The sequence below is a fragment of the Arvicola amphibius genome, chromosome 12 (assembly GCF_903992535.2).
Source record: "Arvicola amphibius chromosome 12, mArvAmp1.2, whole genome shotgun sequence".
NCBI lineage: Eukaryota > Metazoa > Chordata > Mammalia > Rodentia > Cricetidae > Arvicola > Arvicola amphibius.
The window spans coordinates 166,320,056-166,344,425 of record NC_052058.2 but is presented as its reverse complement, the minus strand read 5'-3'; the positions used below and the strand labels follow the sequence as shown (position 1 = coordinate 166,344,425).

At 43.3% G+C, this 24,370-nt stretch overlaps 1 protein-coding gene across 3 annotated transcripts in view; it reads left to right on the top strand.

The window, feature by feature from the left end:
- The first annotated feature begins 215 nt into the window (after positions 1-215).
- The window catches only part of Pold3 (DNA polymerase delta 3, accessory subunit), a 37,439-nt gene continuing 13,284 nt past the window's right edge, over positions 216-24,370 (top strand). Inside the window, exons 1-8 of one of the 3 annotated variants that reach the window (XM_038314272.1) lie at positions 273-428; positions 1,067-1,122; positions 9,253-9,361; positions 9,455-9,557; positions 13,376-13,415; positions 15,051-15,183; positions 21,111-21,372; positions 22,867-22,939. In XM_038314272.1, the coding sequence (XP_038170200.1) occupies positions 1,104-1,122; positions 9,253-9,361; positions 9,455-9,557; positions 13,376-13,415; positions 15,051-15,183; positions 21,111-21,372; positions 22,867-22,939 (739 nt within the window). In that variant the 5' untranslated portion in view covers positions 273-428; positions 1,067-1,103. Of the gene's footprint in view, positions 429-1,066; positions 1,123-6,792; positions 6,808-9,252; positions 9,362-9,454; positions 9,558-13,375; positions 13,416-15,050; positions 15,184-21,110; positions 21,373-22,866; positions 22,940-24,370 lie in introns of those variants that run through there. The other 2 variants (XM_038314273.1, XM_038314274.1) reach the window with 2 other exon arrangements.

Genomic DNA, 24,370 nt, shown 5'->3' with positions numbered 1-24,370 from the left:
AAGTGAGCTACCATTGAATTTCACTGCTAGACAGCAAGAGGCATTCTTCTCACTTCCCAAGCGGAAAAACTCTTGCTCAGAGCGGTGAGATATATGGTCCTGAGTTCGCATACAAGTGACAAAGGAGAGACTGGAAAGCGCCCAGGTGCACTCAGACAACCAAGCTTGCAACCCTCACTTCCGGTCTAAATCCAGTTTCCTCTACACCAGCTCCGGGCTGACTCGCAGGGGTTTGTCCCTCGTCCGCTGCCGTAGCGCGTCGCTTCGTTGCCGTGGGAGACGACCCGCGACCTGGGAGTGAACGACTCCGTTTCCCGCCGGCGGGAGCTGCGGCTGTGTCTGAGCGAAGGGCTCGGAGCTGCACCACCATGGCGGAACAGCTGTATCTGGAAAACATAGACGAGTTCGTCACGGACCAGAACAAGATCGTGAGGAGCTGGGACCGGGGGAGGCGGATGCGAGGGGTCCTGGGCCTGCCAGGGCGCGGGGGTCTCGACCGGGTGCTTGTGCTCGTGGGACCGGCCGAGCGGGCACGGGGCACCGCGACGCAGCCGTCGGGGAGACAGTCCCGGCGGCAGAGCCTCTCGCGGGCTCCGAAGGCCGCGGGCCCCGGGCGGGCGAGAGGGGCGCTGGGCGCGGAGCCCGGGAAGCCTCCTCCCCGATGCCCCGTGGGTGTGGGTCCCTCCAGCCTCGAGTGTGCGGTGGAGGAGACGCGACGTCTTCCAGGGCTACCGACTCCTGGTGGTTTATCCTCCGGGGAAACGTTTTCTCTTCCGGGATATTTAAATACTGAAAGCAACAGGACCCGCCTCTCTGGGCTGGTGTAATGATCAAAAAAGATTAAGGTCTTTGCCCTAGTGAGCCCAGGGGGGGGACACAGTTTGTTACCGATCAATCTGAAACATCTTAATATTTGTAAAATAAGTATCTTAGTCTTAGTTGTCACATAGATGGTTTACAGGACATAAACAGCCTAGAACAAGAATCTTTAGGCGCAGACTCTTGGCACTTATCTGTACCCTGGAATCGTCTAATAAAGCCTTAAAAGCTGTTCTTTCTTTTTCAGGTCACCTACAAATGGCTAAGCTATACGCTAGGAGTTCATGTTAACCAAGCAAAACAGTAAGTCCAATTTACTGCTATCTTTAATGATGTTGGAGTTTTCTTTCATTTTGTTTTTAATGCTCATAGAACTCTTAGGTTAGAACCAGCTTCCTCCTCCCCCGCCCTCCCCGGGCATATAGAAAATATCATTTTTCACTACATTTGTCTTTGTTGTGTGTGTATGTATGTGCGCGAGTGCATGTGTGCGCGCGTGTGTATATGTGTGTGTGTGCGCGCGCGTGCTTGTGTATGTGAACGCGGATGCCCAGAGGCCACGGAGCACAGGGGAAGGTCAGAATGATCTTGGGCTCCGTTCCTCCCTTTCCAACTTGTTCTCCGCTGTGTACACCAGACTGTCTGGCCTGCAAACTTCTGAGGCTCCTTCTCACCACAGGAGAGCAGTGCTACCTTATCCAGCTTTGCTTGGGCTTGGGGATTTGAACTCAGGTCCTCAAGCCTGCGTGGGAAGTGCTTGACTCGGCTGTTTCCCCAGCCCTGTTTTTCCTCTCTTTTAGCTCACCGGACTTGTGTACAAATGTGTTGTGATAATTTTGCTGGATTTTTTTTTTTTTTGTCCCAGCCTTTGGCCTCTGGTTAACATCACTTCGTGTATTAATTTGAATGAGAATGATCCCCCACAGGCTCATTTATTTGAGCTTTTGGTCCCCAGCCAGTGGCACTGTTTGGGGAGATTTAGGTACAGCCTTGCTGGAGTAAGCGCCTCACTGGAGGCAAGCTGTGCGGGTTTCTAGTCCTGTCCCACGTCATGTTCACTCTCTCTGTTTTATGTTTATGTTTGTGTTGAAGATAGGAGCTCTTGGCTTCCTGCTCAGCCTCCCTTGCCTGTCACACCTCCCATGACGGTCGCTTACACCTCTGGAACTGTACCCCCCGAAGAAACGCTTGACTTCAGCAGTTGTTCTTGTCATGGTCTTTTATCACAGCGACAGTTTTATCAAATGGGTCAACCATTCCTGTTTATAGCTCAGATTCACGCGTCTGTTGCATTAGATCTTAGATCTTCATGCGTTCGTTAGGCCTGACTTTAGCCACATGTTCATAATGATTCTGTCGCTGTGGTAACACTGACGGAAACCAGCGTGGGGAGGAGGGGTTTGTCTTACAGGGCAGGGACTGAAACAGAAACGTGAAGAGGCACGGCTCACCAGCTTGCTCTCTTTGGGCTGTTTGGCTCGCTCAGGACCATCTGCCCACTGTGTGCTGGGCCCTCCTACATCAATTACCAATTCAGAAAACGCCCCCCCCAGACATGCCCACGGGCCATCCAATGGAAGCAGGTCCTCGGTTCGGGTCACCTGTTCCTGAGTGTGTTGCGTTGACAACTGAAGCTGTGACAGAGGTCAGCACGTGTTTGACGTTAGCTGTCTGATAGTATAGGGTATGAGAACTAGAGCCAACGAGATGGCGCACGTGGGCAAAGGTGCTTGCTGTTGAGCGTGATGACCAAGTTCAAATCTGGGGATTAGACAGCAAAGAGAGAACAGGTGATCTTCTGAGCGCCACCCATGAGCTATTGCATGTGTGTATGCACGCACACATGCTAATTAAATATAGTTTAGAAAGATACTAGAGTACTTAGGTGAAAGGGAGTGCTCAGGATGGCCAGAGCACTGCCCTTCTTGCATCCTGCCCATCTTATTGTTGTTAAAACAGATCTGACTTGAGGCCAAAAGGAAAAAGGCAACTTTGAAATCAATGTTAGAATGTTTTGATCTGCAAAGGAACAGACTGCTGTCTGAATCCCAAGAGGAAGGATGGGTTAACCATTTGAGAAATCATGCATGGGTTAAATGCCTGGTTTAGTTTGTCCTGCTCCTGGGTGGTCTGGTTTTTATTTGTTCCGTCAGTGGTTGGAGCTTTTTTGAGTCATGCTAACATGGTGCATGTCTTAGAAAGCCCTGCTCTTTAGAGCAGGCCAGTTGGGCTTTATTTGAGCTAACATTCGATGGGTGTAGGAGACTGATTTTAGCTGTGATGGGCTATGCTTTCAAGACCTGAAAGTGTTAGTCCAGAGCCAGATTTAGACCTGTTTTTACCCAGATTGCCCAAGGTCAGCTTTGACCTAAACCTAAGAGCTGCAATAACTTTGGGAATGGATACATATAAGAGCTTTCTTTATTGTCTGCTTGTAAACAGGGCCTCACTGTGTAGCTCTGGTTGGCCAGGACTGTGAATGTAGGCTTTGAACTCAGAGATCTGCCTCCGCCTCCCCAGTGCAGGACTAAAGGCTTTGAGGGCCACCACTGGCCGTGCTGTATTCTCTTCAATGGTAAGGGTTTGACTAGGCAGTGAAGCAACTGCTGCTATACTCACCTGATAGACTCTAAGATGCGATTGGCAGGTTCTGGCCTTGGCAACCGTCTGGCTTCTGCTTGTGTACTGACTTGATCTCATGCTCCGTGCCTCCCTTACTGTAGTCTCAGTACACTTGCTTTTCAGCAGATATGCTAAACTCATTCTCAGCCTAGGCTCCTGGAATGTTCCTTTCCAGTTTTTACCTTCAGGTTTCAACTAGGATTTCATGTGTAACAATTTTTCTCTAATCCGTAATACTGTCACACGGCTGTTAGTTCTGTAAAACAGATTTGGAGTGCCTTTGAATGTATACAATTCCATGTTTTTAGTGTTTTCGCAGAGTTGTACAGCTCTCGCCACCCTCAGTTTTTTCGTTTTTTACCTTTTCAAAGCAGGAAAGACATTTAATGCCAATTCAGACATCATCCCACTTCGTAAAACAGAAGCAACCCAGCAGAAGCATGATGAAGAGTTTTGAACCATTTAAAATATAACCAGAGGGGTTAGAGAGATGGTTTATCAGTTAAGAGCACTGACTGCTCTTCCAGAGACCCAGATTCAATAACTCAGCATCCACATAGCAAATCACAACCGTCTGCAACTCCAGTTCCAGGGGCTCCCCATCTTCTGCTGGCCTCCAGGAGCATTGCTTGCGTGCATTGCACAGACATACGTGAACCACTTACGAGCATTAAAAAGCAAACAAGTTGGAAACAGCCTTGACATACTTTGCATCACTAGTGATAAGCTGAATGCAAACTAAAATGCCTGCGAGGTACTTTTTCCTTCTATTGCAACCACAAGCAATTTTAGAGTATTTTCACCAGTCCAAAATGAATCATTAACTGTTAACGATTACTGGTTTTTGTTTTGTTTTGTTTTTGCTTTTTGAGACAGGGTTTCTCTGTGTCCTGGAACTCATTTTGTAGACCAGGCTGGCCTCAAACTCAGAGACCCGCCTGCCTCTGCCTCCCGAGTGCTGGGATTAAAGGTGTGCGCCACCACCGCCCTGCTCAGTCACTTTTTTTAACCTCTGTATCAACTCACCTTTCCTAGACAACCATTCTTTCTGTCTATAAAATATTTTTATGTATGTGTGTGATATATATGTGTGTGTATATATTATATATATACATATATAATATACATGGTGTATATAAATCATAGTATACTTGTCTGGTTTCTTTTAATATGTTTTCAAAGGTTTTCCAGGCTGTATGGTGCCTAATTTATTTTTATGGCCAAATAATAATTCCATTATATGATATATTCGTTTCCTAGCTCCAAGGTTGTAACAGAGTACTGAAAATGAGAAAACACTAGAGATGTACTGACCCTTCTGTTCTGCAGGGTGTCTGCACATTCTTGATGGTGTCTGAAGCACAGCTAATCTGATTGTTGATGAAGTTTGTCTCTGTTCTGATTATATGACCGTGTAACAAACTGGCCCAAAATTTAGTGGCAGAAATAGCCATTTTCTCACAGAAATAGATTCTGAAATTTGGACAGGGCACAGTGGGAATGGTCTGTATTAGCTCTGTGGTTTCTGGGGCCTTATTTGGGCAGTGTCAGCGACTGAAGCCCGGTCATCTTCGTTCATCTTTCTGTACGTCTGGCAGTTAATGCTGTTTGTCAGCTGAACTGTAGCTGTGGACTGGGGTGTTCTGATGAAGCAAGCAGTGCCTCAGTAGTAGTAGCACTGATTCAGTGCTCGGCTCCACCTCTCAGTAAGAAAATGTAGAACAGCATGTAGGCTAGGAGATGCTGTTTCAGCCATGTTTAGACTGGAGAGATGACTCAGCCGTTAAAGGCTAGGCACACAACCAAAAATATAAGAAAGTGTAAAATAAAAAAGTATGGCTGTGCACGCCTTTAATCCTAGCACTCAGGAGGCAGAGACAAGTGGATCTCTGAGTTAAAGGCCAGCCTGGTCTACAGAGCGAGTTCCAGGACAATCTCCAAAGCTACACAGAGAAACCCTGTCTTGGAAAGAAAAAAAAAAAAAGATCATTCACAGGGTCTGGAGAGATTGCTCGGAGGTTGGGAGCACTGATTGCTCTTCAATAGGACCTGGATTCAATTCTCAGCACCTACATGACAGCTCATAACTGCCTATAACTCCAGTTCCCGGGGACCTGACATCCTCACACAGACATACTTGCTGTGCAATGTACATAACAATACAAGTAAATACATTATTAAAAAATTATTTCACATATTGTTAGAAATAGAATACTTGGCTTTCTTAAATGAGATAAACATATTAAAGTGTATAAATTGCTTTTTTAAGGGCTTATTGTGAATTTCTCAGTAGAAGGGGAAATAAATTTAAAAGAAAAAAACAAAAAACAAGTGAGGAAAAAAGCTAATAAAAAAACTGGGGACCTGTGCCGAGGGCAGTGACTGCTGGCGTAGACAAGATGAAGAGCTGTGGGCAAAGGACCGCACGGCTGAAGCGCTCCAGCGCTCCTGGACATGGTACTGCCTAACTGGTCTCCTGCATGGTCACTGCAGGGGGGGAGACATGAGAGGACAGGTGGAAGAAGCCACGGAACTGGCAGAAGTCGGGACAGCCTCCAGAAGAACTGCTGGTCTAGTGGGAAAGGCAGCCACGCAAACAGTAGTTGAGTGTACCTGTAGGTGTCACACTCGGCGTGAGGCAGAGGTGCTCTGTTAGACGGGCTGTGTTAGGGAAGGCGTGGAGTAGGAGGTCATCCTCAGCTTTTGTCTTGATGAGGAATTAGTCCTGTACAGCCCTGGCTGGCCTGGAATTCTCTGTGTGAGCCACTCTGGCCTTGAACTCAAAGAGATCTGCTCTCCTGCCTCCCTAGGATTAAAAGACAGGTAAACAGATCTCTGACTCAGGTTCCTACCCATTTCAAGCTTCCACTCTGGGAAAGAGATGACCTGTCCTAAGAGGTTGAGCTTTGACCCTTTGTTCACTGCTTAGAACACAAGTGGCCGCTCAGTAAAGTTGTGTTTTTTTTAATTTTTTTTAACTTGCATTTTAAAATTCACCATGACAGCCACATAGGTAATGATGGTGAAAAGAGAGTTCAGTTGCCACTTGGATTGAGAAAGTCTAGTCGAGATCCAGAGCGGGTAGAGTCAAGAATTAGTTGGGAGGGAGAGCTAATGGGACTTGGCAACCATTGCATAAGGAGAAATAAAGGGTAATGATTCCCAGATTTCTGGCTAAGGCGGTTTGAACAAATGGTGATGTCATCAGGGAAAAATGAAGCCATGGACTTGAATAAAACAGATCATGGAGAATACTGTGGGGAGACCAACCATATTCCATGTCTCAGGAAACTGTAGACTAAACGCAGGCTAACGGGCGGCTGGTCATACTAAAATAGAGGAAGATAGCTGAAGACAGCATCAGCAGTAAGGAAGGGAAGGCACAGGAACTGGGAATCACCTGGGGCAGGGGCAGGAAGAGAGCGGTCAACCGTGAGGTTGAGGGTTCCTGTGACCCCCTCTCCAGACCACATCTTACCATGCAGCTCCTGGTGACCTAGAGTTAACTATGGAGACCAGGCTGGTCTTAAACTCAGAGCTCCACCTGCTTCTTCCCCCACCCCCCAAGGGTTCAAAGTTCTCAGAACTTCTGAGCCTCTGGCTGTTGTTGACTGAAGTGTAACATGTTATAAAAGCTCGCTAAATATTTCTTTTTTTTTCTCTAAGTCGCTAAATGTTTCTTAAAGACAAATGATGTGCATCTCCTTATCGTTAGGCTAGATATTGTGGGGAGTCAGCTTTTAGGATTTTTGAGTGTTTGGGATAAAAGTGAGTAAAGATTTTTCTCTAAGCAACATTTCTGCATTTAATGTGTGTGAGTTTTTTTAATTGACTTTCATTGAGCTCTATATTTTTCTCTGCTCCCCTCCTTGCCTCTCTCCTTCCCTCCCCTTTAACACTCCCCCAAGGTCCCCATGCTCCCAATTTACTTAGGAGATCTTGTCTTTTTCTACTTCCCATGTAGATTAGATCTATGTAAGTCTCAATTAGGGTCCTCATTGTTGTCTGGGATTGTGATTTGTGGGCTGGTTTTCTTTGCTTTATGTTTAACAACCACTTATGAGTAAGTACGTGTGATAATTGTCTTTCTGTGTCTGGGTTACCTTACTCAAAATAATGTTTTCTAGTTCCATCCATTTTCCTGCAAAATACAAGCTGTCATTTTTTTCTGCTGTGTAGTACTCCATTGTGTAGATGTGCCACATTTTCCTTATCCATTCTTCGGTCGAGGGGCATTTAGGTTGTTTCCAGGTTCTGGCTATGACAAACAAAGCTTCTATGAACATAGTTGAGCACATGTCCTTGTGGCACAATTGAACATCCTTTGGATATATACCCAAAAGTTGTATTACTAGGTCTTGATGAAGGTTGTTTCCTAATTTTCTGAGAAATCGCCAGCCACACTGACATCCAAAGGGGCTGTACCAGCTTGCATTCCCACCAGCAATGCTGAAGTGTTCCCTTTTCCCCACAACCTCTCTAGCATAAGTTGTCATTGGTGTGTTTTTGATCATGGCCATTCTTACAGGTATAAGATGGAATCTCAGAGTTGTTTTGATTTACATTTCTCTGATGACTAAGGCTGTTGAACATTTCCTTAAGTGTCTTTCAGCCATTTTAGATTCCTCTGTTGAGAGTTCTCTGTTTAGGTCTGTATTTCATTTTTTTTAATTGGATTATTTGTTCTTTCAATGACCAGTTTCTTGAGTTCTTTGTATGTTTTGAAGATCAGACCTCTGTCTGATGTGGGGTTAGTGAAGATCTTTTTCTATTCTGTAGGCTGTTGTTTTGTCTTGATGACTGTGTCCTTTGCTTTACAGAAGCTTTTCAGTTTCAGGAGGCCCCATTTATTAATTGTTTCTCTCAGTGTCTATGCTACTGGAGTTATAGTTAGGAAGAGGTCTCCTGTGCCAATGCGTTCAAGGATACTTCCCACTTTCTCTCCTATAAGGTTCAGTGTGTCTGGCTTTATGTTGAGGTCTTTGATCCATTTGGACTTGAGTTTTGTGCATGGTGATAGATATGGGTCTATTTTCATTCTTCTACATGTTGATATTCAGTTATGCCAGCACCAATTGTTAAATATGCTTTCTTTTTTTCATTTGATATTTTTTGCTTCTTTATCAAAGATCAGTTGTTCGAAGATGTGTGGATTGTTCTATTTGGTTCCATTGGTCCTCCTGTCTGTTCTTATGCCAATACCAGGCTGTTTTCAGTACTGTAGCTCTGTAGTAGAGTTTGAAGTCAGGGATTGTGATGCCTCCCGAAGTTCTTTTATTGTACAGATTGTTTTGGCTACCCTTGGGTTTTTGCTTTTCCATATGAAGTTGAGTACCGTTCTTCGAGGTCTTTGAAAGATTTTGCTGGGATTTTGCTGGGCAGTGGCTGTGTCGTGTTGATGAACATTTAGATACTGGCTGGTGTAAGCACTTGCTACATTCTACAGTCATGAAACATCTAAGTAATTCAGTAGTGTCAGAGGTGGACATATATTTGCCATCATGTATATTATAGCTTGAGATGTTCAACATGGTGATCTCTTAGGATTACTAGGAACCCCAGATCCTCTCTGTCCCCCAAAGCACGTACAGACTCGCAGCTTTTTTGAGAACAGAGTTTGTACACAGTGTATGGATTCAGATGATAAGAATTACTCGTGTAGTAATGGCATTTCTCTTTTATGCCTCAGGATATGAAGGCTAGAAAACTTTATTCTGGATCTCACAGCTAGATAGGGACTCCCTGTGTATCTGCTACTTAATCACTGCCACTGTTTGGCGGTGGGTTCTGTCCCTCTTGGAATATTTCTAGATTTATCTCAGTTACTTCCTGGGTCACTGAGCCGGTTCAAACAAGTTGGCTCTAGCTCCGTGCTCCAGCTAAAGTCCATCCCGTTGTTTTTCACGAATCTGCCTGTTCAGTAAGTAAAATCATACGACTTTTAAGTCATGAGTTAAGAGTTGATGAGGCGAAGATGCATACTAATGAACCGTTTCTGTCTTGTTTGGAACAGGATGCTCTATGAATATGTTGAAAGGAAACGGAAGGAAAATTCGGGAGCTCAGCTGCATGTTACCTACTTGGTGTCTGGCAGTCTTATACAGAACGGACATTCTGTAAGTTCTCTTGTAACAAGCCTATGTGTGTATGAGGTATAAACAGTATTAGAAATAACAGAAGGAAAACGCAAGATTGAGTGGTGTGTGTGAAAGTTATAAGTATCTCTTGATTTTTATTTTATTTACTTTTTTGTTTTTTGAGACAGGATCTCTTTGTATAGCTCTGGCTGTCCTGGAACTCACTCTGTAGACCAGGCTGGCCTCGTACTTGGAAATCCATCTGCCTTTGCCTCCCGAGTGCTGGGCTTAAAGGTGTGCGTATTTAGGAATTATAAACTTAATCTGACACTCAGGAAAGTTTAGGTGATATCTTGGCTGTGATGAAGTGACTCATTATTGGCTGGTTACCTAGGAAACGAGACATTAGAGAGTAGTGTTCTTTGAACCCCTTTTTCCTCTTGAATATGTATAAGGACACTGGTTTTTAATTTTCATCCTTTTTAAATTTCAAGCCACAAACACAGGTGTTAAAAAAGGAAAAAAAAACTAGTTGACTTTATTTTTAATTTGAGCACTGATTTTGATAGGTCACTCAGAGTAGCCCACTAGTGGGGGGTAGGCCTGAAGGCCAGCTGCTGGTGGAGTCCAGAGGCATGGACTGGGAGTCAGTGCGGGTGTGTGTCCACCAACGTTTGGGTCCCAGTCCATCTCAACCACAAAGTAGTCTCAGGTCTGCTGAACTCTTACTGACTTCATATCCTCCTCAGAGGCGGCACATGCTTTTTGAAACTCAAGTGTTTAAGGCAGTGGCTCTCAACCTTCCTAATGCTGTGACCCTTTAATACAGTTCCTCATGTTGTAACCCCCAACTACTAAATTATTTCATTGCTACTTTCTAACTGTAGGTTTGCTTCTGCTATGAATCATAATATAAATGTCTGATATACAGGGTCTCTCATATGCGACCCCCAAGGGGGTTGCAATCCACAGGTTGAGAACTGCTGATTAGTGGGTTCTTATTATGCTAATTAGGTCTTGTTAGATTGGTCTGTCCATTCATTACAAGTTCTCATTAGCTTTTTTGTAGTGGTTTTGGTTGAGAATGACTTCTTAAAATCACCTAATTTATTAATTTACCAGAGGTTACAAAACAGTAAAGTTTTAAGTTGTCTTTCTATGAAGGACAGGTCTCACTTGTGCAGCCTGGCTTAGTAGACTAGACTGACCTCCACATTCATAGAGGTCCACCCGCTGTGCCTAGTACTGGAAAGGGTAAACACCACACCTGACCTCTTTGAAGAACATTTGTTGAAGCTGAGTGTAGTCATACATGCTTATAACTCTAGCATTTGTAAGGTTGACGCAGAGGAGGCAAGGCTTTGATGCCAACCCGGATAAAACATCTCTCAAAAACATAAAATAAAATTCTAAAAGGTAGCAAAGATCTGCAGCTTCTGTCTGTCAGGCTTGAGTTTTCTGATGCTGGACTAGCTGGGATCTTCAGCTCGGCAAGTGCCCATTGCACCAACAAGGTGCCGTGTCCTCTGTTGGCCTGTGCATTTTCAGTAGCCCCAAGTGTAGGAGCACTTGGCCATACTGAACTGCCTGCCTGTCTAGATTATTTCCTTAGGTGTGAATTGACTACTGCCCCTAAGGCTGAGCTACAAATATTCAGTGTTTTGGTGGTTGGTTCCTAATGCTTTTTCTCATAAGCCATGCGGAGTGTGCAATATGCAGAATGTGGCATTTTGAGGAACATCTAGTTTGTATGTATTGGTCATGCAGGTGTGTACAGGTACGTGTGTGTGTGTGCATTCATACATATATGTGTAGGTATGCATGCGTGTGTGTGCATGACTGTGAAGGCCAGAGAGCAATCTTGGGTATTATTCTTCAGGAGATGTCCACTCTGTTTTTTGAGACAGGTCTCTCACTGGGACCTGAAAGCTTGCTGACTTGACTAGGCTAGCTGGCTGACCAGTGGCCTCCAGGATCCTCCCTTCCTGGTCTCCCCAGCACTAGAATTACAAGTAGTGCTACTGTGCCCATCTTTTTACATGGATACTGGGAATTAAACTCAGATCCTTATGCTTGCACGACAAGCATTTTACCAACTAAGCTGTTGCCCTGATTCATTTTTTTAAAAGAGAAAACATAAGAATACATGGATTTTCTTAATTCAGATTTATGACTACATTTTTGAAAAGCTTGTTTTCAAGTTTTATGGAGATAGGTCAGTGGTAGAGGGCATGCCGAGAACATGCAAGGTTTGACTGTCATTGCTAAACAAACACAAATTTACCTTGATGCCAAACATGGTGACTCACACCTATAACCTGAAATACTTGGGAGCTGAGGCAGCAGGTTACTAAATGTGAGGCCGGCCTGAGCATAATGTGAGTTTCTGTCAAAAACCAATCAAGCCAAAAATGCTTGCTTGATCTTCTTATTGCTCTTCTATATTATGAATTTTGGTGGTTCCTAACATTAACATAAATGTATGTTGCTTTAGTAAAATACTAGATTTAGAGGAGATAAACGAATATTTACTAACAATTACTGAAAATTGTTTGAGTTTTTTTCTAGGATATATCCTGCTTAAATCATCTAATGTCTCATTGTGGCAATTCACCAATTAAAGTTCTGTTTAAACTCACTTTCTTCCTTTTGTTTTTGGTTTGTTGGTTCCCTCGTGTCCCATGTAGGTGGCTTTTAGATCCGGGTTTGCCTTTCCCTTCTGCTTTTGTTGTAGTTCTTGTATATGCTTCTAATAGAAACAGGTTTATATTGCCCTTTTCTTAGATTTACAGCCCATTTTGAACCCAGCTCTCTAAACTGCAGACCCTGATCATTTAGTGATAGAAATGTTCCTCTTGTGGGCACACAAGGGCTGTGTTGTTGTGTGTCAGCCCATCGTGACTGCTACAGATGGTGCCACAGTGAGCAGCTTCTTGTGTGTGGCATCTGAGTCTTCGCTCGTGTTAGGGCCACGTTCCCTGAGGTTGTGTTGCTGGGCAGAGGGCTAACTGGGGCTGAGCAGATGGTTCTGCTCTCATCCTCAACACCAGTTTGTGTGGCTCCTGAAGTCAGGGGTCAGGGCCATTACTGCTTTTGGCTGTGAACTTTTTGCTCACACTTCCTGTTTCTCTCCTACTTCCTGTTTCTTTAAAAGCTCTTGCTCAGTTCTTTTTTGTCTTTATATTTTGAAGCTGTAATGTCCTTTGTGATACAAGTTTTAGTTTAGTTTTTTTTTCTTCATCGCTTGTTCTTTAAAGTTTCTGCTTTCATTTAAAAAGCCTTTTTCTTTTCAGCCTTCTGTTTTAGGTTAATTGCAGATGCCTTACTTGATAGTTAATATCCTTGATTTCTAAAAACAGCTAGTGTCTGTGACAGGAAAAACAGGGGTACTCTTGAGAATTCAATAAAAAAATTGTTTATTATTAAAAAGTTGCAATGAGGAAAAAGAAAAAAGGCTTTCTTTTCTTTGAAGGTTATTCCTGGATGTTGAGTTAATCTCAGGGTAGTCTCTAGAACTTATGCTGGCCCATGGTGTGACGCAAATCTAACTCTTATCTAGTTCAATAGATTATACAATATTTGTTATTAAATCATTCACCAAAAATTGTTCTTATAGTGATTTGAGATGTATTTTTGTTTCATAAAAATATTGAGGCTGGTCTCTCATTTTCCTTTATATCTTTCTTTTGAGAATCCGTAAAATATGCATATTAAAAATAAGTCAGACTGCTCTATACTGTAGTATATTTCAGGGTACCAAGTGTTTTTAAATTTCATAGCTAAGCATAACTGAGTTACTGTCAAGAACACTGAAATCCCAAGCGCTAACTTCACTGATGAAGTGTTATTCCTTGCAGTGCCACAAGGTTGCAGTAGTGAGAGAAGATAAATTGGAAGGTAAGAGTTTGAGTAGCTAAGTACTTTCTGCTTTTCTGGTTATGGCATTGATGGGTGCAGTCTGCATAAAGTATATTTGGCTATTAACCAAAGAGCTGTATATTCATTCCTTTTATTAATGGTTTCTGGAAGTTAAACTCTTACACAAGCCTAACTTCCCGTTTTTAAAGTTAGTGAGCTGACATTTATAAAGTAATCTATGACAGGATTTCAAGACTCTTGAGAGACATACAAAAGTTGCCGTGAATTCTAGATGATGTGGTGCCTTAAACTGTGGGTCGTGACCCCATGTGGGATTCAATAACTGAATTTAGAGCTTGTGAAAAGATTAGAGCTCATGACAACCAAAACTTAATTCAAAATCCAACGTGCTGAATCTGAGGGTTTTGTGGCAGTGCTCACCTCACCGTAGCCTTAGTCCTGAGCACACAGTGAGTGTTCTCTGCATTGTATGACATCCTGCCGTGCAACACCAGTGAGCACGGCCGGAACTGCCTTGGCCCAGACTTGAGGCTGTGTATGTCATGGGCTGTGTTGGAGGTTCTCGGCTGCAGTCTTTTTGCTGTATACGCAAGCTTCTGTGCTCTTACAGAAACAATGCTTTAATTATGGAAAACAAATAATAATACTTTCCCATCATTGTTCCTTAGTGTATCAAATTAATGTTTGGAGATTGTATTTATGACAGATTATTTGATTCTAAAAATGGCTATTTCAGTTGCTACTTGTTTTATTTACTTAGTTTTTAAATCATTCAGTGAATTTCAGCACAGGGTTTCCAGAAGCTTGAAATGGTCTAAATATACTTTTTCTATTTTGTACTGTGTATTGCTGATTGTAAAAGCAAAATATTGATTAGCTAAAAAACCTGATGTGTTCTGCATTCTGCAGTATCAAATATTTAGCCAAGATTTCATTTTTTGTATAAAAATAAACATGCACACTTGTTTCATTATTGTTAAATTTGTTTTTATTTTTAATAAATAATCAAATTATATGTGTCAAAGGGTTGTTTTAAAGTAAGATGCTTTATGACTTATTATCAGTAAATACTTGAATCATGTACCTATTTCTTATATATAATGTTGCATAAAAATTTCTCCGACGAAAAAGAAAATGTTAAGAAACTGTGCCATATGTGATGGTTACTATGTCCCAAGCTCTATGCCAGGCACTGGGGACAGGGAATAATTTAGGCACAGTGTCTTCCCTTGTAGAACCCACAGTTCATTCCTGTAAGTTCTCTTGTAACAAGCCTATGTGTGTCTTTTGATTTTGCTCTGTAGACTCAGCTCATTAGTAGTAATACTGTGCAGTTGCTTTCTCTAAACTGAAATTGGAACGTATAACTTTTCTCAGGTAGAGATTACTTCATTATCTTTAACATCGTCACCATGTTTGCTGAGTGTCCCTGGGTGGGCGGCACCCTCACAGGTGCTGTCCTTGGGAACGGCCCACACCATCGCGCTCCTGCACAGACAGGCTTGACGTTACTCTGTATGTGCAGCTGTTGGCCTTTTAGTTTTTGGACCACCATAGATAGCAAATGGTTTTAGTGCAGAAGAGTTTCTTGTTAAAGTCCCCACACGCTATGAAGTTGTGTATTAACAGACTGCTTTTCCTGTTGACTTGTAGCAGTGAAGTCCAAGCTAGCTGTGACTGCCAGCATCCATGTGTACAGCATCCAGAAAGCCATGCTAAAGGACAGTGGGCCTCTGTTCAATACCGACTATGACATCCTTAAAAGCAATTTGCAGAACTGCAGCAAGTAAGCTCCTTAATGTTCTTGTGGGCTTCTTTACGAATTGATTTTGTAAGGTGTTTACACAGTGGCTGCCTCTTAAGAGTGAATGCCAAGTCTAGTAAAACCCCATTTATCTTGCAGTAAGACACATGCCTAGTTTTATTAGTACATCATAAGGTGAAAAATAGCAGCCACAGCCCATATTGAAAACCCCAGTGGACTGCCCATAAATCTGTTTCTCATATATTTATCCTGTCATCACCACCAGAAATGTCTGTGTCCCCTCACTACCCCTTTGCCCCAGTCTCTGCGAGTCTAAATCTTACCCATCCTTTAGGAGCTAGTTCAAATGTTGCCCTTCAAAAAACTGTTCCTAATTTGATGTCCCTATTCCTTCCAGCCAGAAGTAACTTGGCTCCAAAGCTCCATGGCCAAGATTAGATCTTGTAAATCTTTTGTGTTCTTCAGGGCACTGGATAGTGACAGACTATAATGTGTGTGCATTTTAGAAACTAGTGATCATAGGTTTTAGTTGTGTTTTGCTGCTTAACTTTGGACTTTGGACAAATTACCTAATACTCTCTAGATTTGGCTTCTTCATGTTTAAATCAGTTGTGATGATTCCTACTTTGTGAGATTACACTGGGGGCTCAAGTCAGTTCTCTGAGAATGTACTTGGGTATCTACCACCTTGATTTAATAATAATTTAAGTTTGGGGCTGGAGAGGTGGCTCAGTGGTTTATAGTGCTTATTACTTCAGGAGATGGCCTAGGTTTGATTCCCAGGACCTACGTGGTGGCTTATAATCACCATCCATGTCCTCAGTTCCATGGGATCCAACACCCTTTGGTCTCCTTGTGTACTAGGTGTACATACAGTGCACAGACATGCCTGCCAGCCAAGCACTCTTACATATACAATCAGGTATACCTTTAAAAGATAATTTGAATTTGTTTGGCCTGAATCTGATGAAGACCATTAAGTCGCCATCCTACATTTGAGAATGTGGTGCCGTGCCTGCTCCTAAGGTCAGTGGCTTACAGGAGGTAGCAGTTGCAGCACAGTGCTGTTGTAAGAGGAATGATGAGAAGATTCTGGAGGCCGGCATTTATTGCCAACTTCTGGATGAGTGTGGTGAGGTGGACAGACAGGTGTCACTCCAAAGGAGACACCGTCTAGGCTGAGACTTAACGGTCCAGGAGAAACTGCCAGATAAAGGAGCGTAAGAGTGAAGATGGAGTGAGAGACTCGACATTGTACCGTCATCGTCTGTGGCTAGGACATGGGGCGGCAGCTGGGAGATAGAAGACGGGAGTCAGGTTCTCTTTGAGTATTTCCATAGAGCTCAGACTGTATTCTGAGAAGAGCTGTTGGGTTTTGGACATGTGGAATTACTGGGAAATCTCAAGTAAGGATAGTTCTTGCAATAGGTAGGTCTTGAGGTAAACAGAATGGCTTTGGAACATAGGGAAGCTGCTGGGCCAGGGCAGCAGACACAGCCATGCAGACAGATGTATAGAGTGAAAGGAGGCCGGAAAATAAAATTCAGGGATACGATTTTTACCGGCTGTAGGACCTTGCACAAATTATTAGTCTCCTCGTGAATCCGCTTCCTTATGATAAAGTAGAGCCCACAATAGTACCAGCTTCACATGTAATAGGGGATTAAGTGGATTAAGGTATGCAGAGCACAGTCCACAGGGACAAAGGGGCAGAAGTGGTGATGGAGAGTTTTGTATGGCCTGTGGACACGGTGGAAATAACCTTGGAGGCAGCGCCAGTGAGACAGCCAACTTTATTTCAGAGTGTGGGGAGACATAAAGGATGCGGCCAGTGGCTGGGGTGTCACCTAATTTGTATTAAACAGCGGGGTCCTTTTGTAAAGGGGGGAAACTTCTGCAGAAAGCTGTGTCAGGGGTCCACACTAGTGACAGTCTCCAAATTAGGTCAGGGAGAGAGCAGGAAGCCCTTTCCTGGGATGGAGGGCTTCATGTAGCCTGCTTGGAGAGAGCTGCCAGGCCATGGCAGACTGCAGCCTCTGACCACAGGGCCTCCCAGCAGAGTTCTTACAGCTGCACTTGGCACATAGTAAGTACTCTTTCATGGTAGCTTTTTATTTTAATGGACAGAAAAAGAAGGGTTTAAGAGGAAGCAGTGAAGTGGAAAATTATGAAAATATTTGGGGTTCCAGAAGCTGAAGGTAGAGTTTCAAGAAAGAGGGACTGATGGGACGATGCCAGTTGCTTAGGAGAAGCAAGTTAGATAGGGATAAAAAGTGCCCGTGGGATCTAGTGATGGCCTTCAAATGCCTCAGTGCAGGGGCCAGACTGATCCAGCTGGGTAAGTAAGACATGAAGAAGAGAGACACCTAACATGGGCAGTTTTTTCCAGAAAATGTGATTAAATTCGAGGGAAAGGAGGACAGTAGCTAAGGAGAAACTGAAACTTTGAAAAAGAGAGAGAGAGAGAGAGAGAGAGAGAGAGAGAGAGAGAGAGAGGAGAGATAGAGAGATAGATGATAGAGAGAGATAGATAGATAGAGAGATAGATAGATAGAGATAGAGAGATAGATGAGAGAGAGATAGATAGATAGAGAGAGATAGATAGAGATAGATAGATGATAGATAGATAGATAGATAGATAGATAGATAGATAGAGATGATAGATAGAGAGATAGAGAGATAGATAGATAGAGAGAGAGATAGATAGATAGATAGATAGATAGATAGATAGATAGATAGATAGATAGAGCTATAGATATGATTTTAGAATTGAGGGGATGTGGCTCAGTGGTCAAGCTTTCTTATCATTCATAAGGCCCCAAGCTCTGCCTCAGCACTGCAGAGTAAAATAAACCCCACACACAGAAAGACTGAGAGGACTGGTGCTGAGGCAGGGGGATCACTGGGCTCAGGCCAGCTTACCACTTAGTGAGTACCAGACTAGCCAGGCCGTGCAGCAAGGGAAATGCTGCATTGTTAAGATGCATTGTTAGGAAAGAGTGGCAGAGGGGCTGGGATAACCGACAGAGACTGATCCTTGGAGAAATTGATACAGAATTGGCAACTGTATTTTCTTTAAACACCATCTGATTAGGATTCCTGTCAGTTAACTGCTTTTCCAAAAGTGCCCAGTACACAGTAAACATTTTCAGTAACTAATGTTAACTGTTAACGATGGGCATTAGAGTTGGCTTTTTTCTCTTATAAGTATTTGAATATTTATTAAATAAATATATAGTCAGAGAGTAATTTACAAGTCTTAGAGAAGGATTTCAAGAAAAAATACTTTGCTAATTTTATGTAAAACATTTAATTTTATTTAAAAATATCTGTATTATTTTAAAATCTTGTGGTTGGGCGATGGTGGTGCACGCCTTTAATCCTAGCACTTAGGAGAGGTAGAGGCAGGTGGATCTCTGAGTTCAAGGCCAGCCTGGTCTACAGAGCGAGTTCCAGGACAGCCAGGGGTGGTTACACAGAGAAACCCTGTCTCGATGATGATGATGATGATGATGATGATGATGATGATGATGATGATGATGATGATGAAGAAGAATCTGTGGTATGTCAAGCTATGGTTCATCATATCCGACATCAGATAAAATTTGTCCTGTCAATGTCCAGCAAGTAGACAAACAGTGGTGAAAGCTAACCCGGAAGTTTAGCAGTGGTTCTCAGCCTTCCTAATGCTACAGCCCTTTAATATAGTTCCCCGTGTTGTGATCCCCCCAACCATAAGATGATCTTTGTTGCTACTCCATAACTGTAACTTTGCTACTGTTATGAATCATAATGTAAATATCTTCTATATCTGATAAGAAATCCCTAGCTCACAGGTTGAGTTTGAAGCAAAATCTGCCCATGCATGAAAATACCAGGGCACTGCAGTGAACTCTGCTGGACATGTCCTCTGTAGAATTTCAGACTTGGCCAGGCATGGAAATGCATCCTTTGTCCCCAGCGCTAGGAGGTGAGGCAGGCAGAGCAGAACTACTGTTCATCCTCCTCCTCGGTTGTGTACACGCCAGACTCCGAGTCATGGTTTCTCTTTCTGTTGTTGACCAAAGCAACGTAAAAGACAAAGGGTTTATTCTGGTTTACAGTTTAGTGGCACGGTTCATGGTGAAGAAGTCAAGACTGCAGGAGCTAGAAGCAGCTGGTCACATCACAGTCCCAATCAAAATCAGAGATCGATGAAAGTTTGTTCAGCTCACTTTCTCCTTTTTATATAGTCCAGGATCCCATTTTAGGGACGGTTGCCTCCCACAGTGGGCAGGTCTTCCTACCTCAGTTATCTAAATCAAGGTACACGGTATTCTTTCATAGGTTTGCCCAGAGGCCAAATTCCCAGGTAATGCTAGAGCTTATCAAATTGACAATTGAGATTAACCATCTCATCTGGAGATAAAAGTAGGAGGAGGGAGAGCTTATTTCCAATAAAGAAGTTTGTGCTTGTTCCTAAGAATTGTGAGCCTCCTGAAATCTGATGTTGTGTTTTAGGAGATGTTTTGAAAGCAGGGGAGGTGAGATTTCAGGGTTGAGCAGTCTTCAAACTTGGTCTCTTCCTGGTTGCCAGTTGCTGGTCCTGATCCTAAGGTGTCGAATGCAGACCAAATAAAGAGTTGTCTTACGACCAACTTCAGGTGCTGACAATGAGATAAAACATTGCCTTTTCCATTGTACCTGGGGATGCTGTAGGGCCAGAGAGGAAGACCAGAGGGCAAAAGTAAACGGTTTCCCTCTGTTCTCAGCTCTCATCAACCACAGGTGTTCTGAGTGGACTGTGACTCGGTGAAGATTTGTGCTGCTCTGGATCCACTTAGTCTAAAGTTATCTCTGAAATGAAGTACAGGGACCATTGCATAGGCAGTTATTCTGGTTAGTTTCGAATAGCTTCTGTCTCTACAGTTTCTGTGTCTTCCCCATCTCCAAGTCCAAGTTGAGGTGACACACTGAAGAAGGGAGGGGAGCCAGAAGCCTCCTCTTCAGCCAGGAATTCTTCTCAATCCTTTCTATGTACCAGGCCCTACGCTGAATGCCTGTAACACAAAGAATGAAGAGGCCTCCAGGGAACTTTCACCTACCCCCAATAAGCAAAACACTGGAAAGTAAAATGTTTTCTTTATTAGGAAAAGCTGGGGGAACTCTGCTCTATGTCTGACCCCTGAGAGGGTAAATGGGTTCCCATTCACGTCGTAGATGACGGCATTGCAGGCATGTGAACAGGGACGTTGGCAGTGACTGGAGAGGAGGAGGTGAATATCCCCAGGAATATGCCATGCAGACTGTTAACCAAGTGTTGTTGCTGAGCCTTCAGCTTGTAACCTCCTGGTGTAAGTTGGTATTTTTAGAAACGAGGAACAAGTGGATATAAAGGAGCATGAGTTACAGGATGTATCCCTATTTCATGTTTTAAAGTATGACACACTCTGGCTAGGAGAGTTGCCAAAACACTGTTAATAATGTATAGCTTTTAGTTCCAGTTTGGTTGATAATTACTGCTCTTTGAACTTGGTCAAAAGACCATCTTGTTTCCCAAGGGTGGTGAGAGTATTCCTGTTTGCTGGACAGTAAAGGTGAAGGAAAACAAGTGTAGAAGTTGGTGTAGTGATGCACGCCTTTAATCTCCCCTCTCCAGAGCAAAGGCAGGCAGGTCTCTGTGAGTTCAAGGCTAGCTTAGTTACACAGTGAGTTCTAGGAAGGACAAAAACCCAAACAAGAAAGCAAGTGTGTTTAGTCTGATGCGGTAGAAAACGGCTGGTTCGGTCCTCGCTTCGCAACTAGGTGAGCGTGAATTTTAGGCAGAGTTGCTTCTCCCTACTGCATGTTTCTTCACCCAAATGAGAGTTTACATGAAATTTTTCTGTGATAGTCTAGTTTTAAAAAGCACAGAGTTTGGAAATGAGGTTTGGTAGTGCCATTAATCTTATACATACTTCTGTACTTAGGTTTAGTGCCATACAGTGTGCCGCAGCTGTCCCCAGAGCTCCTGCAGAATCCTCATCTTCCAGAAAGTTTGAGCAGTCGAATCTTCAGGCAGCAAGTGAGACACAAGCCAATGAACTGACCACCAATGGCCATGGCCCACCTGCCTCCAAACAGGTGTCCCAGCAGCCCAAAGGAATCATGGGAATGTTGCTCTCTAAAGCTGCTACTAAAACCCAAGACACCAACAAGGAGACTAAAGCAGAGGCTAAAGAAGTAACAAATGTAAGTCAGTCTCTTGACACTGGGCCTTTAAAAGCGGGATGGAGTCCAGGAAGGCCTCCAATTTCTGTGCTAGTTTATTTATAGAAGGGCCACGGTCAGTGCCGAGCGATCTACTTCAGTTTGAACATTTGTGATTATTTGTTTGAGGTCTTGCTCTCAGGTCCAGGCTGACCTCAAACTTAGGCTCCCCTCTGCCTCTCCAGCCTGGGAAGAGACACGAGCCACAGTGCTTGGCCTAATGGGATCTGTATTTTCTCCCCGGTAGTTCTTTCTTCCCCATAATACTCTCTCCGAGATTGGATTCTCCTATAAAATGGCAATACCCAGCTTGTACACTAAATAAGGTCATTCGACAGCCATTGAAATAATGTATGTGAAAATTGCTCAAAAAACTGCAGGTTTGAGGAATTGTGGGGTGTGACGTTTGAGAACGTCTGGCTGGAGCTTTGCCCTTCGTGTTCTAGTCCGTGCTCTCCCCGTCCGCATTCTTCATTTGTTTCTCTTGTTTTTATTGTCCAGTCGGCTGAACTAACATGAGGGCAGTAAGGAAAAAAGCTCTCTTGGTTTGGTGGTCTGTGCCTGTAATCCCAGCATTCGGGAAGAGGAGGCTACACGGGGACACTATCTCACAAAGAGAAAGGAGGGAAGGCAGAAACAAGCACACATTGAATCCTTCTGTGCACTAAGTCTGACCTCTGTGTAAAGCCTCATATCAGTTCTGTTTGAATCTTGCTGTCTTTTATTTTTATTTTGTATGTGTAAAGTAATTTGCCTGCAGCCATACTGCTATGAAATGGAGGCCCAGGGTTCAGATCTCCCTGAGAATTAAAAATACTCTACCTTCTCTCCCGTTGCCATGCATACCACTTCTAATTAAATTCTCTTAAGACAGATAGCTTCAAAATATGCTCAAGAAAAGCTCAGATGTACTCATAAGTAATTTGTGAAAACAGAAAGCAGGCTTCATCAGATGGTCTGGAATTCTGCTCTAGGTTCTTTGTTTGTTTCTTTGTTTTTGGTTTTGTTTTTTTGTTTTGTTGGTTTTTTTTTTGGTTTTTCAAGACAAAGTTTCTCCGTGGCTTTGTAGCCTGTCCTAGAACTAGCTCTTGTAGACCAGGCTAGCTCGAACTCACAGAGATCCGCCTGCCTCTGCCTCCTGAGTGCTGGGATTAAAGGTGTGCACCACCACCGCCTGGCTTTGCTCTAGGTTCTTAGTTAACATTTTGCCATGATGTTTAGAGTCTGTACTGTCAAGTTGGAATGCTTTGTTTTCCTGCTACACCTGGCCCGTTCTGGCTGTGATCTTGCAGGGTAGCTGAGGATGTCCCTGAACTCTTAATCCTCTCTTGTTCTGGAATTGCAGTCCTGTCCCACCACGCCTGACTTACTGTGCTGTACTCTTAGAGATGGTTGAGGCCATGGGACTTCAAGAACAGCTTGAATGTTAGGCAAAATTAGAAATTGTATGTATGTTTGTTTGTTTTATGCTTTTAGGCATCTTCAGCTGGGGGCAAAGCACCAGGAAAAGGAAATATGATGAGCAACTTTTTTGGAAAAGCAGCTATGAGTAAGTATGTTCTTAATTTCTTTGAACTCACAGAAGAAAGTTACTGTAGTAGCATGTTCCTGCAGTCAAGGCCCGTGGTCTAGGTTTTGCCTATCAGGCATTCCCATTCCCTAACATATTCATAGTGTGCTGACCAATGTATTAGGAAAGGAAGGGAACTTTTGGGTATACTTGAGCTCCTGGAGAGTATTTCTGCTTTTACTTCTGGCCTTAGGAAGAAAATAAATACTTAGGTGGTGAAGCTTTTGAGGACGGGTGATAAAGTGAGAGAGTTGCACTTAATATCGCGGACGCTGGCGCCAGTTTGCTTGGTGTGACCCTAACTACAGATGTCTCCAGGGACCACAAAAACAAATATTTTGCCTCTCTTGGGTTATTTTTTAAGATTACTCACGGCACTGAATTAAATGCCAATGTGAAAATAGGCAGTAATGGCCAGGCCATTTAAATGCAATTTGTTTTTTTGAGGAAGGAAAGAACTTTATTTAAATAAGAATTCTTTCTTAATGGAAAGAGCCAATAGTTACATATTTTTATACTTCTCATATCAAGTACACATCCCTTGGGGTTTGCGGCAGAATACCAAGCAGAATGTAGGAACCATGGGGTACTTACCGCACTCTTTCTTGGAACATCAGGTTTACAGAGACCTGTGACCTTTTGTCGCATGTCTATCCAAAGACTTTAGTCTGAATTCTGCTTTCCCACGACGGTCAGATTGATACGCCGTGGGGGATTGGAGTGATAGTGTTTTATTTGCTGTGGAGGTTCTCAGAAAAGAATGTTTTTGTGTTGTGAAAGTAGAAAAATGTGGTACCTGGAAGCTATCAGAAACACGCTTTGGTGGTGGTGCTGGAGCAGTGCACGGGGGGCCGCATTTCTGTGAACACATCGTGATGTCATTTGCCTGCCTGGCTGGGAAGCAGTGCACGGGGGGGCCGCATTTCTGTGAACACATCGTGATGTCATTTGCCTGCCTGGCTGGGAAGCAGTGCACGGGGGGCCGCATTTCTGTGAACACATCGTGATGTCATTTGCCTGCCTGGCTGGGGCTGGTACGCTGTACTCAGTCTGTTACTATTGACAGTTTGATGATTTTCTTGTTTTTGTGTATTTTGTGTATTTATAAGATCCAGTGAGGAATTTTAATTAATTAAAACTTTTTTGGATAACTTGTATTTGTGTAATTTGTGGGGTTAGTTTCCTATGGAATCCAGAAGTAGGTGTTCCAGGCCATTGTGAGTTGCCTGGTGTGGAAAGAGCAGATAGAACTGCCCTGAGCCAATCTAGTACCCGTTTATCATTTAAAAATACCTAAAATATACAAATATTTGTTAACAGTAAAAACTGCCAAATTTTGAAATTGTTGATTGTATACCTACTATGTGCTTAGCTCTGTTGCACACTTGTGGTAGAATGGAAAAAGAAGAC